The sequence below is a fragment of the Ceratotherium simum genome, chromosome 9, assembly GCF_057802395.1.
Source record: "Ceratotherium simum simum isolate JZ-2026a chromosome 9, ASM5780239v1, whole genome shotgun sequence".
Lineage (NCBI taxonomy): Eukaryota > Metazoa > Chordata > Mammalia > Perissodactyla > Rhinocerotidae > Ceratotherium > Ceratotherium simum.
The window spans coordinates 19,003,885-19,017,170 of record NC_141908.1 but is presented as its reverse complement, the minus strand read 5'-3'; the positions used below and the strand labels follow the sequence as shown (position 1 = coordinate 19,017,170).

General features: G+C 35.4%; 1 protein-coding gene across 5 annotated transcripts in view; it reads left to right on the top strand.

The window, feature by feature from the left end:
- Positions 1 to 13,286, top strand: part of ZRANB3 (zinc finger RANBP2-type containing 3) — a 239,961-nt gene that overhangs the window by 136,248 nt on the left and 90,427 nt on the right. For all 5 annotated transcript variants that reach the window (XM_087435092.1, XM_004423871.3, XM_087435094.1 and 2 more), the window contains one exon: positions 3,762 to 3,847. In XM_087435092.1, coding sequence (XP_087291218.1) covers positions 3,762 to 3,847 — 86 coding nt within the window. The remainder of the gene's footprint in view (positions 1 to 3,761; positions 3,848 to 13,286) is intronic.

Below are 13,286 nucleotides of genomic sequence, written 5' to 3'. Positions count from 1 at the left end.
GACTCTTGAAGAAAAAAATATAAAATTACAAATTCTAAGTTAGGCATTTTGAAACTGAGAAGTGTGAGTCCTCCACCTTTGTTTTTCTTTTTCAAGATTATTTTAGATATTCTGGGTACCTTGAATTTCCATATGAATTTTTTGTAGAGTTTGGCAATTTTTGCAAAGAATCCAGCTTGGATTTTCATAGGTATTGTGTTGAATCTGTAGATTACTTTGGAGTGTATTGCCATCCTAACAATATTAAGTCTTCAAATTCCTGAATGTGGGATATCTTTCAAGTTATTTAGGTCTTTATTTTCCAACAATGCTTTGTAGTTTTCACAGTATAAGTCTTATGCTTCTTTTGTTAAATATTTTATTCTTTTTGATGCTATTGTCAATAGAACTGTTTGCTTAATTTCATTTACAGAATGTTCATTGCAAGTGTATAGAAATACAATTGATTTTTGATCTTCTATTCTGCAACTTTGCTGAACTCATTTATTAGTTCTAATAGTTTTTAGTGGATTCCCTGGGGTTTTCTATATATAAGATCATGTTATCTGCAAATAGAGATAGTTTTACTTATTCCTTTCCAATGTGGATGCCTTTTATTTCATTTTCTTGCTTAATTTCCCTGGCTAGAACTTCCAGTACAATTTTGAATGGAAGTGGCAAGAGTGAGCATTCTTGTTTTGCTCCTGATCTTAGCAGGAAAGCATTCAATCTTTCACATTTAATTATGTTATCTGTGGTTTTTTGTTGATTTACTGTATCATGCTAAGTTCCTTTCTATCCCTTGTTTATTGAGTGTTTAATCATGAAAGGATATTAAATTTTGTCAAATGCTTTTCTGCATCTATTGTGATAATTGTATAGTTTTTGTCCCTTATTCTATTGATATGGTATATTATATTAATTGATTCTCAGATATGAAAGCAACCTTGTATTATGGGATAAAGCTCACTTGGTTATGGTGTGTAATCCTTTTATATGTTGCTGGATTCAGTTTGCTAATATTTATTGTGTCTATATTCATAAGAGATATTGATCTATAGTTTTCTGGTTATATCTTTATCTGGTGTTGGTATGAAGGTATTACTGGCCTCATAGAATGAGTTGGAAAGTGTTTCCTTCTCTTCTGTTGTTTGGAAGAGTTTGCAAAACATTGGTATTACTTTTTTAAATGTTTGATAGAATTCGATGGTGAAGCCATCTGAGCTTTTCTTTGTTGGTAGTATTTAGATTAATATTTCAGTCTCTTCACTGAATATATAATACGTCTATTCAGATTATCTATTTCTTCTTGAGTCAGTTTGGTACTTTGTTCATAGTATTCCCTTATAATCCTTCATATTTCTGTGAGGTTGATAGTGATGTCCCCTCTTTCATTCTTGATTTTAGTAATTTGAGTCTTCTCTCTTTTTTTTTGGCCAGTCTAGCTAAAATTTTATCAATTTTGTTGATCTTTCTAAGAACTTTTGTTTTCGTTGATTTTCTCTCTGTTTTTCTATTCTCTATTTTGTTTATTTCCATTCTAATCTTTATTATGTTATTCCTTCTCTTTGTTTTGGGTTTAGTTTGCTCTTTTCCATTATCTTAAGGTAGAAAATTAGGTTATTAATTTAAGTATTTTGTTTTTTAATATACACATATACAGATATAAATTTCCCTCTAAGCGCTGCTTTCACTGCATCTCATGTTTTGGTATGTCTCCTCAATTTCATTTATCTCCAAGTCTTTTCTAATTTCTAATTTCTGTTGTGATTTCTTTTGTGACTCATTGGTTATTCAGTAGTATGTTGTCATATAAAAAGGATGTAAAGCAACAAAGCCACTTTGGAAAACACTTTGGCAGTTCGTTAAGTTAAAAATAAAGTTACTAGGGGCTGGCCCAGTGGTGCGGTGGTTAGGTGCGTGCGCTCTGCTTTGGCAGCTTGGGGTTTGCAGGTTCGGATCCCGGACGTGCACCGAAGCACTGCTCATCAAGCCATGCTGTGGTAGCGTCCCATATAAAGTAGAGGAAGATGGGCATGGATGTTAGCCCAGGGCCAATCTTCCTCAGCAAAAAGGGAAGGATTGGCATTGGTTGTTAGCTCAGGGCTAGTCTTCCTCAAAAAAAAAAAAAAAATAGAGTTACCATAAGACCTAGCAATTCCGTTCCGGTTATATACCGAGGAGAATTGAAAACATATGTTCACAAAAAAGCTGTATACAGATGTTCATAGCAGCATTGTTCATGATAACCAAAAAGTGTTAAAAAAACCACTGTTCGTAACTGATGAACGGATAAACAAAATGTAGCCATAAAAAGGAATGAAGTACTGATACATTCTGCAACATGTGTGAGCCTTGAAAACATTATGCTAGGTGAAAGAAGCTAGACGCAAAGGCTAAATATTGTATGATTCCATTTATATGAAATCTTTAGAATAGGCAAATTCATTCCTATGGAGATAGGAAGTAGATTAGTGGTTGCCAGGATTGGGGAGAGGGGGAAATGGGAAGTGACTGGTAATGGATATGAGTTTTCTTTTTGGAGTGGTAAAAATGTTCCAGAATTAGATAGTGGTGATTGAGGCACAACTTTGTGAATATACTAAAAGCCACTGAATTGTACACTTTAAGAGTGTGAACAATAAAAGTGCTATATCTCAATAAAACTGTTATTTTTTAAAAAGCATATTAAATAACAGTGAGACACTAGTACGTGCAGCCTTTCAAAGTTATAAAAATGAAAAGATTTCATGATACTATTGATGGTAGTGTAAATTGGGACCGTCTTTTTACGGTGCAACATGGTGATATCTATCAAACTTTAAAAAGCATATACCTTGGGGCCAGCTGGTGGCGTAAGGGTTAAGTGCGCATGCTCCTTTCTGCTTGGGCGGCCTGGGGTTTGCAGATTCGGTTCTCCGGCACACGGCGCACACCGATGCACCACTTGTGGCGGCGACACATATAAAGTAGAGGAAGATAGACACGGATGTTAGCCCAGGGCCAATCGTCCTCAGCAAAAAGAGGATTGGGATCGGATGTTAGCTCAGGGCTAGTCTTCCTCACCAAAAGAAAAAAAAGCATATACCTTAAACCCACCTGTTTCATTTCTAAAAATATACCCTACAAACCCATCTAATAGAAATGCAGATGGGTCTGTGGATGGATGGGTAGATAAATAGATGATTGCTAGATGTAGATACATATACCTACACCTATATACATTTATATATATGCACATATACACGCACAGACTTACACAAAGTTATTAATTTTCATAACTGCATAAAAGCTAGAAACAGCCTATATATCCATTATCAGGAGACTTTAAATATTTTACAGTACATCTACTTAATAATGTGTTGCTATGCAGCCTTTAAACAGTGCTTTATTGTTGTAATACATTGCTTATATAATTTTTAAAACTAAGTAAAAATAGATACATATGTACTTTAATGATGTCTAAGATATGTTTTTTGTGACAAAATTGTAGTTGTTTTTGTATAATATGATCCTCTTCATGTGAATAAAAGAGAATATATATATATATGCTTGTATAAGCATACAAAATACATAAAGGGATATTGAAGAAAAGGATAGCAGTTATCCGTGAAGAATAGGAGGGCAGGGATTGGTGGATGCAGGGGCAGGAGGAGCCTTGAGGAAGAAGAGGTAGATTTTCTTTTTTGCTTTATACGGTTTTATCAACTGGGATTTATCATAGTAATAATAATTTACTTGAAAATATTACAACATACTGAGAATACTTGTATTGTTAACAGCTTTTCATGCAGATTGAAGCTCTCTTTCCCCAGAAATTTGGAACATGGACCGACTATGCCAAAAGATACTGTAATGCACGTATCAGGTATGACAAATTATTTTCTATAAGCTTTAATCCTCATGTATTTACCAAGAACATTAAGCTTTATTAGTCATTCTTTGTTCCAGTGTTTGTCAAACTTGTGGTAGCTGTGGAATAATTTCTTCAAGTAAAATCTTGTGTGAATGACCTCTATATAAAATAAAAGGAGCAGATGATGGCAGTTTTTTATTGGTTGTTTTTTGTGTGTGTGTGAGGAAGATTAGCCCTGAGCTAACATCTATTGCCAATCCTCCTCTTTTTTTTTTTTTTTCGCTGAGGAAGATTGGCCCTGGGCTACCATCCATGCCCATCTTCCTCTACTCTTTTTTGTATGGGATGCCGCCACAGCATGGCTTGATAAGTGGTGCATAGGTCCATGCCCGGGATCCGAACCTGTGAACTCGGGCCACCGAAGCAGAGCATGCAAACTTAACCGCTACGCCACTGGGCTGCCCTGATAATGGCAGTTTTTATTTCCACTTATTTTATTTTTGAGATTACTTATTTGTATTGACTAGATAAATGAGCAGTTGTACAAAAGTGAAAATTGCCCATTCCACCTGTGTCTCCCAGCCAACCATTTCCCTTCCCGGGTCGCCAGTGTTGGCAGTTTCTTGTGTACCCTTCTGGAGATAATCTATGCAGGAAAAAGCACGTGTGATTTTATAGGTAAAATATTATTTCATTTTATTTCTACGTATATAGTAGTATAATGTACATGTTCTGTAGTTTGCTGTCTTCTCCTAATGTTCATTGGAGATCCTCACATATTAGTTACTGAAAGAGCTTTGACATTCTTTTTAAATGCTACATGTATTCCACTGTTGGATGCCCTATAATTTGTTTATGTAGTCAACTGTTAATAGACATTTGTTTGTGGTATGTAGCTGTTGCATACAACGCAGCAATGAATGTCTTAGCACATGTTGAGAGGTAGTATCTTATAGTGGCAAAGAGCATGTGAAACTAGAGCTGGAACACTTGTGTTTTATTTTCACATCCAGTCCTTACCAGATGTTCCATTTTAGGAAAGCAACTTTATCTCCCCAAACCTTAGTTTCTTCAGCTCTAAAAACAGAGAATGATTATTCCTGCCTCAGAGAGCTATCATGAGAGTTATTATGAGACATTAGCTAATATTTTTAAAAGGCTTGAACAGTGACCGGCACATAGTGAATGCTCAATAATTATTAGTTATTTTAATATTTAATATCACACACGGTAATAAATCTGTAAGATAAATTTATAGAAGTGGAATTACTGTTACAAAAGGCATGTGCATTTTTATATTTTATAGATTTTTGCAAATTATGCTCCACAGAATTATAGCAATTTATATTTCCACCAGCAGTAAGATTGTCTCTCCCCCCACACCTTGCCAACATGTTCAAATATAAATTATTTTATTTTGCTTATGTGAACTGATAGTAGTTTTATTTTGTTTTATTTTTTTATTTATTTTTTTTTGTGAGGAAGATCAGCTCTGAGCTAACGTCCATGCCAATCCTCCTCTTTCTTTTTTTTGCTGAGGAAGACTGGCCCTGGGCTAACCTCTGTGCCCATCTTCCTCTACTTTATATGGGGCGCCGCCACAGCATGGCTTGAGAAGCAGTGCATCGGTGCACGCCCGGGATCCGAACCCAGGTCCCCAGCAGTGGAGCACGCGCACTTAACCACTACACCACAGGGCCAGCCCCTGGTAGTTGTTTTAATACACATTTGTTTTCTTATGTTATTAAATGCAGTCAAATATTTTTTCATACATGTAAGAGTCATTTGTACTTTTTTTCTGTTAGTTGTCTATTTATGTTGTTTGCCCTTTGTTCTACTAAATTTATTGGCTTTTCTTCCTTATTGATATACTGGAAATCTTTATTTATTATAGAAATCAGCTCTTTGTCTGTAATATGAGTCCCTCACATTTTTTCCCAATGTGTGTGTGTGTTTTCTTTTTCCCTTTCTACAATTCCCTCAAATAACCCCATGTGGCCATGTTGTTCTGATGCTTTTTAAAGGGCTCCAGAGCACACAGATGGAAAGAGTCCTTCCAAATTGTTTGTATGAAGGCAGTTTAACATTGATACCAAAATCAGACAAGAGAGGAGAAAAAAAAGAAAACCAAGACCTTTTCTACTTAAGACTATAAATGCAGAAATCCTTAGTGTTAGTATAATCTAGAAATTCATTAAGAGCTTAATATATTAACCATATGCAAATAGATTCATATCAGGATTGCAAGCATAGTTTAATATTAGGAAATGTATGAATAGAATTAGCCATGTTAATAATGAAAAGGAAAAACTTCATTTCATCATCTCCATATATGCTGAGATGTAATTTGATAAAACTCAACATCCATCCTTGAGTATAGTTTTTAATAATATTAAGGTATATATGTGTGTATGTATTTATATACACATACAATATATATGTTTATGTATCTGTGTGAGTGTGTTTTAAGCCCAAAACTACCATCATATGAAACACTAAAACCAAGGCAAAGATGTTCATTGTCACCACAGTTTACCTTTATTTTGGAGGCGCTAATCAGTTCAATTACTCAACAGAAAAATAAGAGGTAAAAATTGGAAAGAAAAAGGCAAAATTATCATTATCTGCAACTGATGTTATTTATTTGGAAGACTGGAGAGCATCAGCTGAAAAAATTTTTAAACAAAAGAGAATTCATTAAGGTATCCTAGCACAAAGTTACTATCAAAAAGTCAGTTGTCTTTCTCTACACAAAAAATAATAAATAGTTTTAAAATACAGTGCTAAACAGGCATGATTCTAGATATTGTTGGGAAGCTCTTAATCATTTCTTGTAGATTATAAGTGCCAAAGTTGGCCTACATAAAACAAATATATTTAACTGAATTTACCTTTTTTTAGGGACTAGGAAAACCTAAGTGATCAGAAAGCATTTCTTTTTTTGTTTTTTGATTAGGACTTGTCATATGACAACAGAGGTGTGTACCTGTCTTTCTTGCTTGTTAATGCAAACACTGTTTCAAAGAAAAGTTTATCTTTATGAAATGCTTTATGACTGAGGAGATTGTGGTTTAGTTCCTGTTTACTTGAGAAAGTCATTTCAAGTTTATTATCATGCTTCTCAAAAATCATTTTCTTCCAGATTCCATTTCAAAAGTTTTATGTTATTCCTTCACTTCTTTAGCTTGAAAGCACTATGGTTCCATAGATTCTGATTCAGATCAAGGCATTTCCTGGCATTTTAAGTTAGTCTGTGGAATGTTAGATTTTTTTCCATAATGTTTTGATTCTATGAAGGTGTCATTTTTACACTATAATTTTGCAGAAAGCAAATTATGATTAGTTATGCAGTTCTAGACCCATGTCTTATATTTGGAATGTCATGACTGTATTCAAAATAAGTTAAGTGAAGCTTGAGCAAAAATATAACTTTGCCTTTATAAAGTTTATTAAATACATAAGTGATGGCAAACAGAAATATACTAATGTGAATGTGGTTCAGGATGAGAAGTCTAGGTATAGGTAACCACCTACCTGGTTTGATTTGAGAGGCACAGAGCAAGTGTTACTCAGCCAGAACATCCCATATCCAAAATGGCTTACATCCTTCACTCCACTGGGTTATATTTAGAGGAAGCTATAAATAACAAACAGGATTTGGAGAAGGCAGCACATTCAGTTGTCAACCATTAGCACATTAGAGCTAGAAAAGACTTTACAGATCACCCAGTCCCCCGCTGTCATTTTATAGGCAACTGGTGAGGTTAAATGGCTTGCCCTGTATCTGACTTCCTCTTATATTTTTTTCACTTTTCCTGGCAGTAAGAAAGACTTAGGGAATGGTGACTTTTTTTTTTTTTTAATTTTATTTATTTATTTTTCCCCAAAGCCCCAGTAGATAGTTGTATGTCGTAGTTGCACATCCTTCTAGTTGCTGCATGTGGGACGCGGCCTCAGCATGGCCAGAGAAGCAGTGCGTCGGTGCGCGCCTGGGATCTGAACCCGGGCCGCCAACAGCAGAGCGCGCGCACCCAACCACTAAGCCACGGGGCCGGCCCTGGAATGGTGACTTTAATAAATGTTCTTTTACATAGAAAAAGAGAACACATAGATAATCCAGCCAAGCATCCTGTTATAAGCAGCCACCTTCAAAAGGCATGCTGTGGGAAGACATATTTGTCCTCCCTGATGTCATGCTTAAAGGTTAAGAATATCCCAGAATATCTTCATAGTAATTTATCAGATTTTCTGAACTTTCTTTCTGTTTTTTTTTTTTTTGTGAGGAAGATCAGCCCTGAGCTAACATCCATGCTAATCCTCCTCTTTTTGCTGAGGAAGACCAGCTCTGAGCTGACATCTATTGCCAATCCTCCTCCTTTTTTTTTCCCCAAAGCCCCAGTAGATAGTTGTATGTCATAGCTGCACATCCTTCTAGTTGCTGTATGTGGGATGCGGCCTCAGCATGGCCGGAGAAGCGGTGCGTCGGTGCGCGCCCGGGATCCAAACCCGGGCCGCCAGTAGCGGAGCGCTCGCACTTAACCGCTAAGCCACGAGGCCAGCCCCTGAACTTTCTTTATTGCTGGTATTTTGTGCCAGTTCCACCTCTTAGGAGAAATATTTATCTAAATTTTTATGAACAGGAAAATGCTGGGTGATAACACATATTAAAGGTATTTATAACCATTCCCCAAAAGTGTTAATTAATAGGTCATTGTCAACTTCAAGAAGTGTCTCTTATGGAATTGCACCGTTCTTTGTCCTCAGCACTGTCACATTCAATGTTCTCATCCATGGCTAAATAGAGGTCAGGTCTATTCCATTTGCAAATGGCTCAAATCTGAAAGAAATAGTTAATATACTATATGGCAGAGATAAGTTTGAAAAATAATTAGATAGAAATTAATAGGATAAATTCTGCACTTATGCTTAGAAAGTCTGCTTTGTGTGGAAGGGATTTGAGAAATCCTTACCTGTTATCAGTAGTTCAGTTCAAAAACTTCTGGTTTTGAATAACCCTAGGCTAAATTGAAGTCAGCTGCCTGTCATAACTGATAAAAATAAATTGAAGTAATATTAGGACACAGTAATCAAAGTAACATCCGGAGTAAGGGATGATTCTACTCTACTCATTGATTAGAGTATATCTGGAATATGGTTTAATTTTGAATTAATCCATTTATTCAAAAAATATTTATAGGGTACTTGTTATATGCCATGCTGTGTGCTAGGCATCAAGTGTGCGTTAAGAAACAAGACTCACACGGTCCCAGCCTTCACTGCATTTTCAAGTCAAACACTAACCAGATAATTACAGTTGTAATGTGTCATAAAAAATTGAGTGTCGGGCCGGCCCTGTGGCTTGGTGGTTAAGTGCGCGCGCTGCGATGCTGGTGGCCCGGGTTCGGATCCCGGGTGCGCATCGAGGCACCACTTCTCCGTTCATCCTGAGGCCGAGTCCCACATACAGCAACTAGAAGGATGTGCAGCTACGACACACAACTATCCACTGGGGCTTTGGGGGGAAAAGTAAAATAAATAAAATCTTTAAAAAAAAAAAAAAAAAAAGTTGAGTGTCTTAAAAGAGAAGTAAAGAATGTGAAGGTAGAGTTTAGCAGAGTGAACTAATCAAGTCACAAAGGACAGAAGAGGCATCCTGTGAGTAGGTGATATTTATTTGTGTTCCAGGAAAACGAATTTTATATGCTAAGGCCCAGAGCAAGAGAGTCTTCTATGTCTTTGAGGAACTAAAAGTCTAGTTCAGCTGAATATTTTGAGGTAATGGAATCTTGTTCTTCATCATAATAGCAGTAAGAAGGCATTGGAGAGTGTTTTGTTTTGTTTTTTAGTTATCAGTATTGTGGTTTTTTTTTTATTGTGGTAAAATATACATAAGAAAATTTACCATTTTAACTATTTTCAAGTGTACAGTTCAATGACATTAAGTGCATTCGCATTGTTATGCAACCATCACCACTATCCCTCTCCAGAACTTTTTCATCATTCCAAACTGAAACTCTACGCCCATTAAATAATAACTCCCTATTCCCCCCCACCCCCTAGCCCCTGCAGTGTGGGATTTGAAAGCGTGAAAGAGACATGAATGATTAGATTTACAAATTTTGTTTGTTATTTTTTAGATGACATTTCCACATGGTTCAAAATTCTAAATCTAGAGTAGAGTATATACTTTATAAAAGTCTCCCTTTCACCTCACTTTCTCTCTCTTTTGGCAACTATATGTAGTTTTCTGTTATTTTTTTTTATATGTAGTTTTTAATCTTTCCACAGAAATTGTGTACATTTTCAAGCAAATTCATCATTTTTTACATAGATCATAGTATATTATAAACATAAACATTGTTTTGTACTTTATTTATCCTTTTTTTTGTATACATAAAGAGCTTTATCCTTTTTTATGGCTGCATGGTATTATTGAGAATATGCCATAGTTTCTGGGGTGGCAGGAAGTTGAGGGAGTTTGCATATGATGACTTTTATTTTCTCTGTGAATGGGAAGGACAGTCGTGTTCAGAGAAATGGAAAAGTGGAGGGTTAAAAGTTTGATGAATGTTCACATAGTGTGAAATTTCGCTGAATGGGAAAAGGAGATAACGAGATTGGTGTGGTAGAGTTGGTGGCAGCACTGCCTAACATTTGAGATCAGCAATTCTAGATTTGTAGTGGAACCAGTCTTCTCTAAGGTACAATTTCCCAGCAACACCCAGCAGCCTGAGTACAGGCTTAGAAAAGGCTTATGGATCCACTGAAGATTTTTTTTTTCACCAGCTTGTGATGCTTGGATTGTGGGACAAGGGAAATTATGCTGTATTGATAAGAACGAAGCTAATGTATGGACTTGGAAATCAAAACAAGGTGAGGAAGCATGTGAAGACAGGAAGAATATTGTGGATATGGTGAAAGTGGAGCCGGCAGCTGACTGAAAGGTCCTGTTGAGATAGTAAAGAGAGAGTAGGTTTAAATGAACAGGTGGGCTAGAAGGATGGGGGTAGGAGAGAGTGGAATGTCTGAATTTATCAGGTAGAGTTTTTTTTTTCGGGACTGGTTATAGCCATGGAGTAGAATGGTTGGAGTAGATTTTAGAAGATCATTGGAGACTAGGGGTATGAAGATTTGAGAGAGAACTAAAAGTCGTATTTTAAGAGGCATGTTAACAAATGAAAACATATCTTGGAAAGGGTGACCAGAATAATGAGGGGATTTCATATTCAGCTCTAAAGATGCCTAATATTATTGATTGCCTACTATATTTAAGACATTATTTCAGAGCTGCCGGCGATACAAAGATGAGCAAGACAGTGATTGATCTCATGAAGCCTATAGGAATTTGAGAAAGAAAAGACCTAGAAGGAACATGTCCTTAAATATTTAAAGATGTCATTTTTAAAGGAATTAGACTTTTGTCTTTGTGGTCTCAGAGGACAAAACTATTATTAAGGAGTGAAACATAATAAAGAAGTAGATTTTGGCTTGATGTGAGTAAGAACTTGTAAAATATACATACTTATAAATGTATATATGATAAAACAAGAAAAATATGTAACCCTATAACATTAAAAATGGAAAGGAAAAATACCATAATCCAAGCATACTAACAAGTAAATTGTTTTCGTTTTTTCTTTATTTCTACCTTGCCCATGTATCTAATAATTTTCACATAGTTTTAACATAGCTTACATGTAATGCTATCATCTGCTAATTTCACTTGGTATCTCCTTGTCTCATGCTTTAACATTGTCTTTATAAGTTTTTAATTTTTACTAATTAAAGATAATTTATTGCTTTGGGGAAAATGATTCAACTTATTTTAACAATCAAAGAGAAAAAATTATTTTAAATAAGTAAAAATCAACTGAAATCTCACTGTTCAGAGATAACCGTTACTAATGTGTTTTGGTAACTTTCACTCTAGATGGCTTCTCTGCTGAGGTAAATAAGGATAGATAGGTAGGTAGGTAGATAGATAATAGATAGATAGACAGGCAATTTTATATAAATCGGGCCATATTATACATACTCTTCTGTAATATGCTTTTTCATTTAACACTATTTTTAGGATATCTTTCTATATCAATAAGTAAAATGCATCATTTTTATTGGCTACATGATATTACATTTTATGTATAAGATTCTATGCCGTCTATTTTAAATGTATTATCTTTAATTCTTTCAACAATCCTGCAAGGTAGATGATATTAAATAAATTTTATGGATAAATAAACTGAGATTTGGAAAGGTTAAGTAATTTGTCCAAATCATGAAACTAGAAAGTAAAAGAGCAGTAATTTAAACGTCTTTTGCCACCACTTTTCTTTTATTCTCTTTCCAATGTTAGAATTATTTGGTAATTCAGTGTCCATGTTTATATGATTGACTAATTAAATAGAATAAATGGACTAAATAAATAATATTATCCTCTAATAAATCAGGTAGTTGACTGTTCCTTTCTTGGTCAACTTATTATCTTACAATTATTTATGTCCTTTTTTCCCCCATCTTTTGGTTTTCCATATAGCCATCACTATTTTTTTATTCAAAGACACCAGCAGATCTGTCAACTTCCAAAAGGTCTTACAAGCACCAAGCACATAAAATAATCTTTTTTTTTTTTGTCTTTTTTCTGGAGGCCTCCCTCCCGCAATTCTGTGCTGCTCCAGTCTGGACTGGTTTTTCTTTAGGCATGGTGCAGAGTTGTCATCTTGAATTTTCTCTTGTCATTCTGCTCTATTGGATTCCCAAATTCCTGGATTCCATGGCTTTTGTTTCTTAGTTTATTTTCTGGTCTTCTTTTTAATATTTTTTTATGGAAAAAATTTAATATCTACAAAAGTAGGCCAAATAGTATAATGTACCCTCTATGTACTCTTCATCAGCTTCAATATTTACCAGCTCAGGACCAATCTTGTTTTAGCTGTACTGCCATATACCTGCACCACCCCATGTTATTTTGAAGCAAAGCCTAAACATTACATTTTATCCACAAAATATTTCAGTATATATCTCTAAAGAGTGAGTTTTTTAAAAAACAGTTACTTAGAGGGGCTGGCCCCATGGCAGAGCGGTTGAGTGCGCGTGCTCCGCTGCTGGCGGCCCGGGTTCGAATCCCGGGCGTGCACCGACGCACCGCTTGTCAGGCCATGCTGTGGCAGCGTCCCACATAAAATGGAGGAAGATCAGCACGGATGTTAGCTCAGGGCCAGTATTCCTCAACAAAAAAGAGGAGGATTGGCATGGATGTTAGCTCAGGGCTTATTTTCCTCACACACACACACACAAACAAAACAAAACAAAACAAAAACAATTACTTATAATATAGTTATCATACCTAAAAAATTAATTAACAATCCCTTAATATCATAAAAAATCTAGTAAATGTTCAAATTTCCAGTTATCTTGTGGATATCATAATTTTACTGTTCTTTTTTTTTTTTTT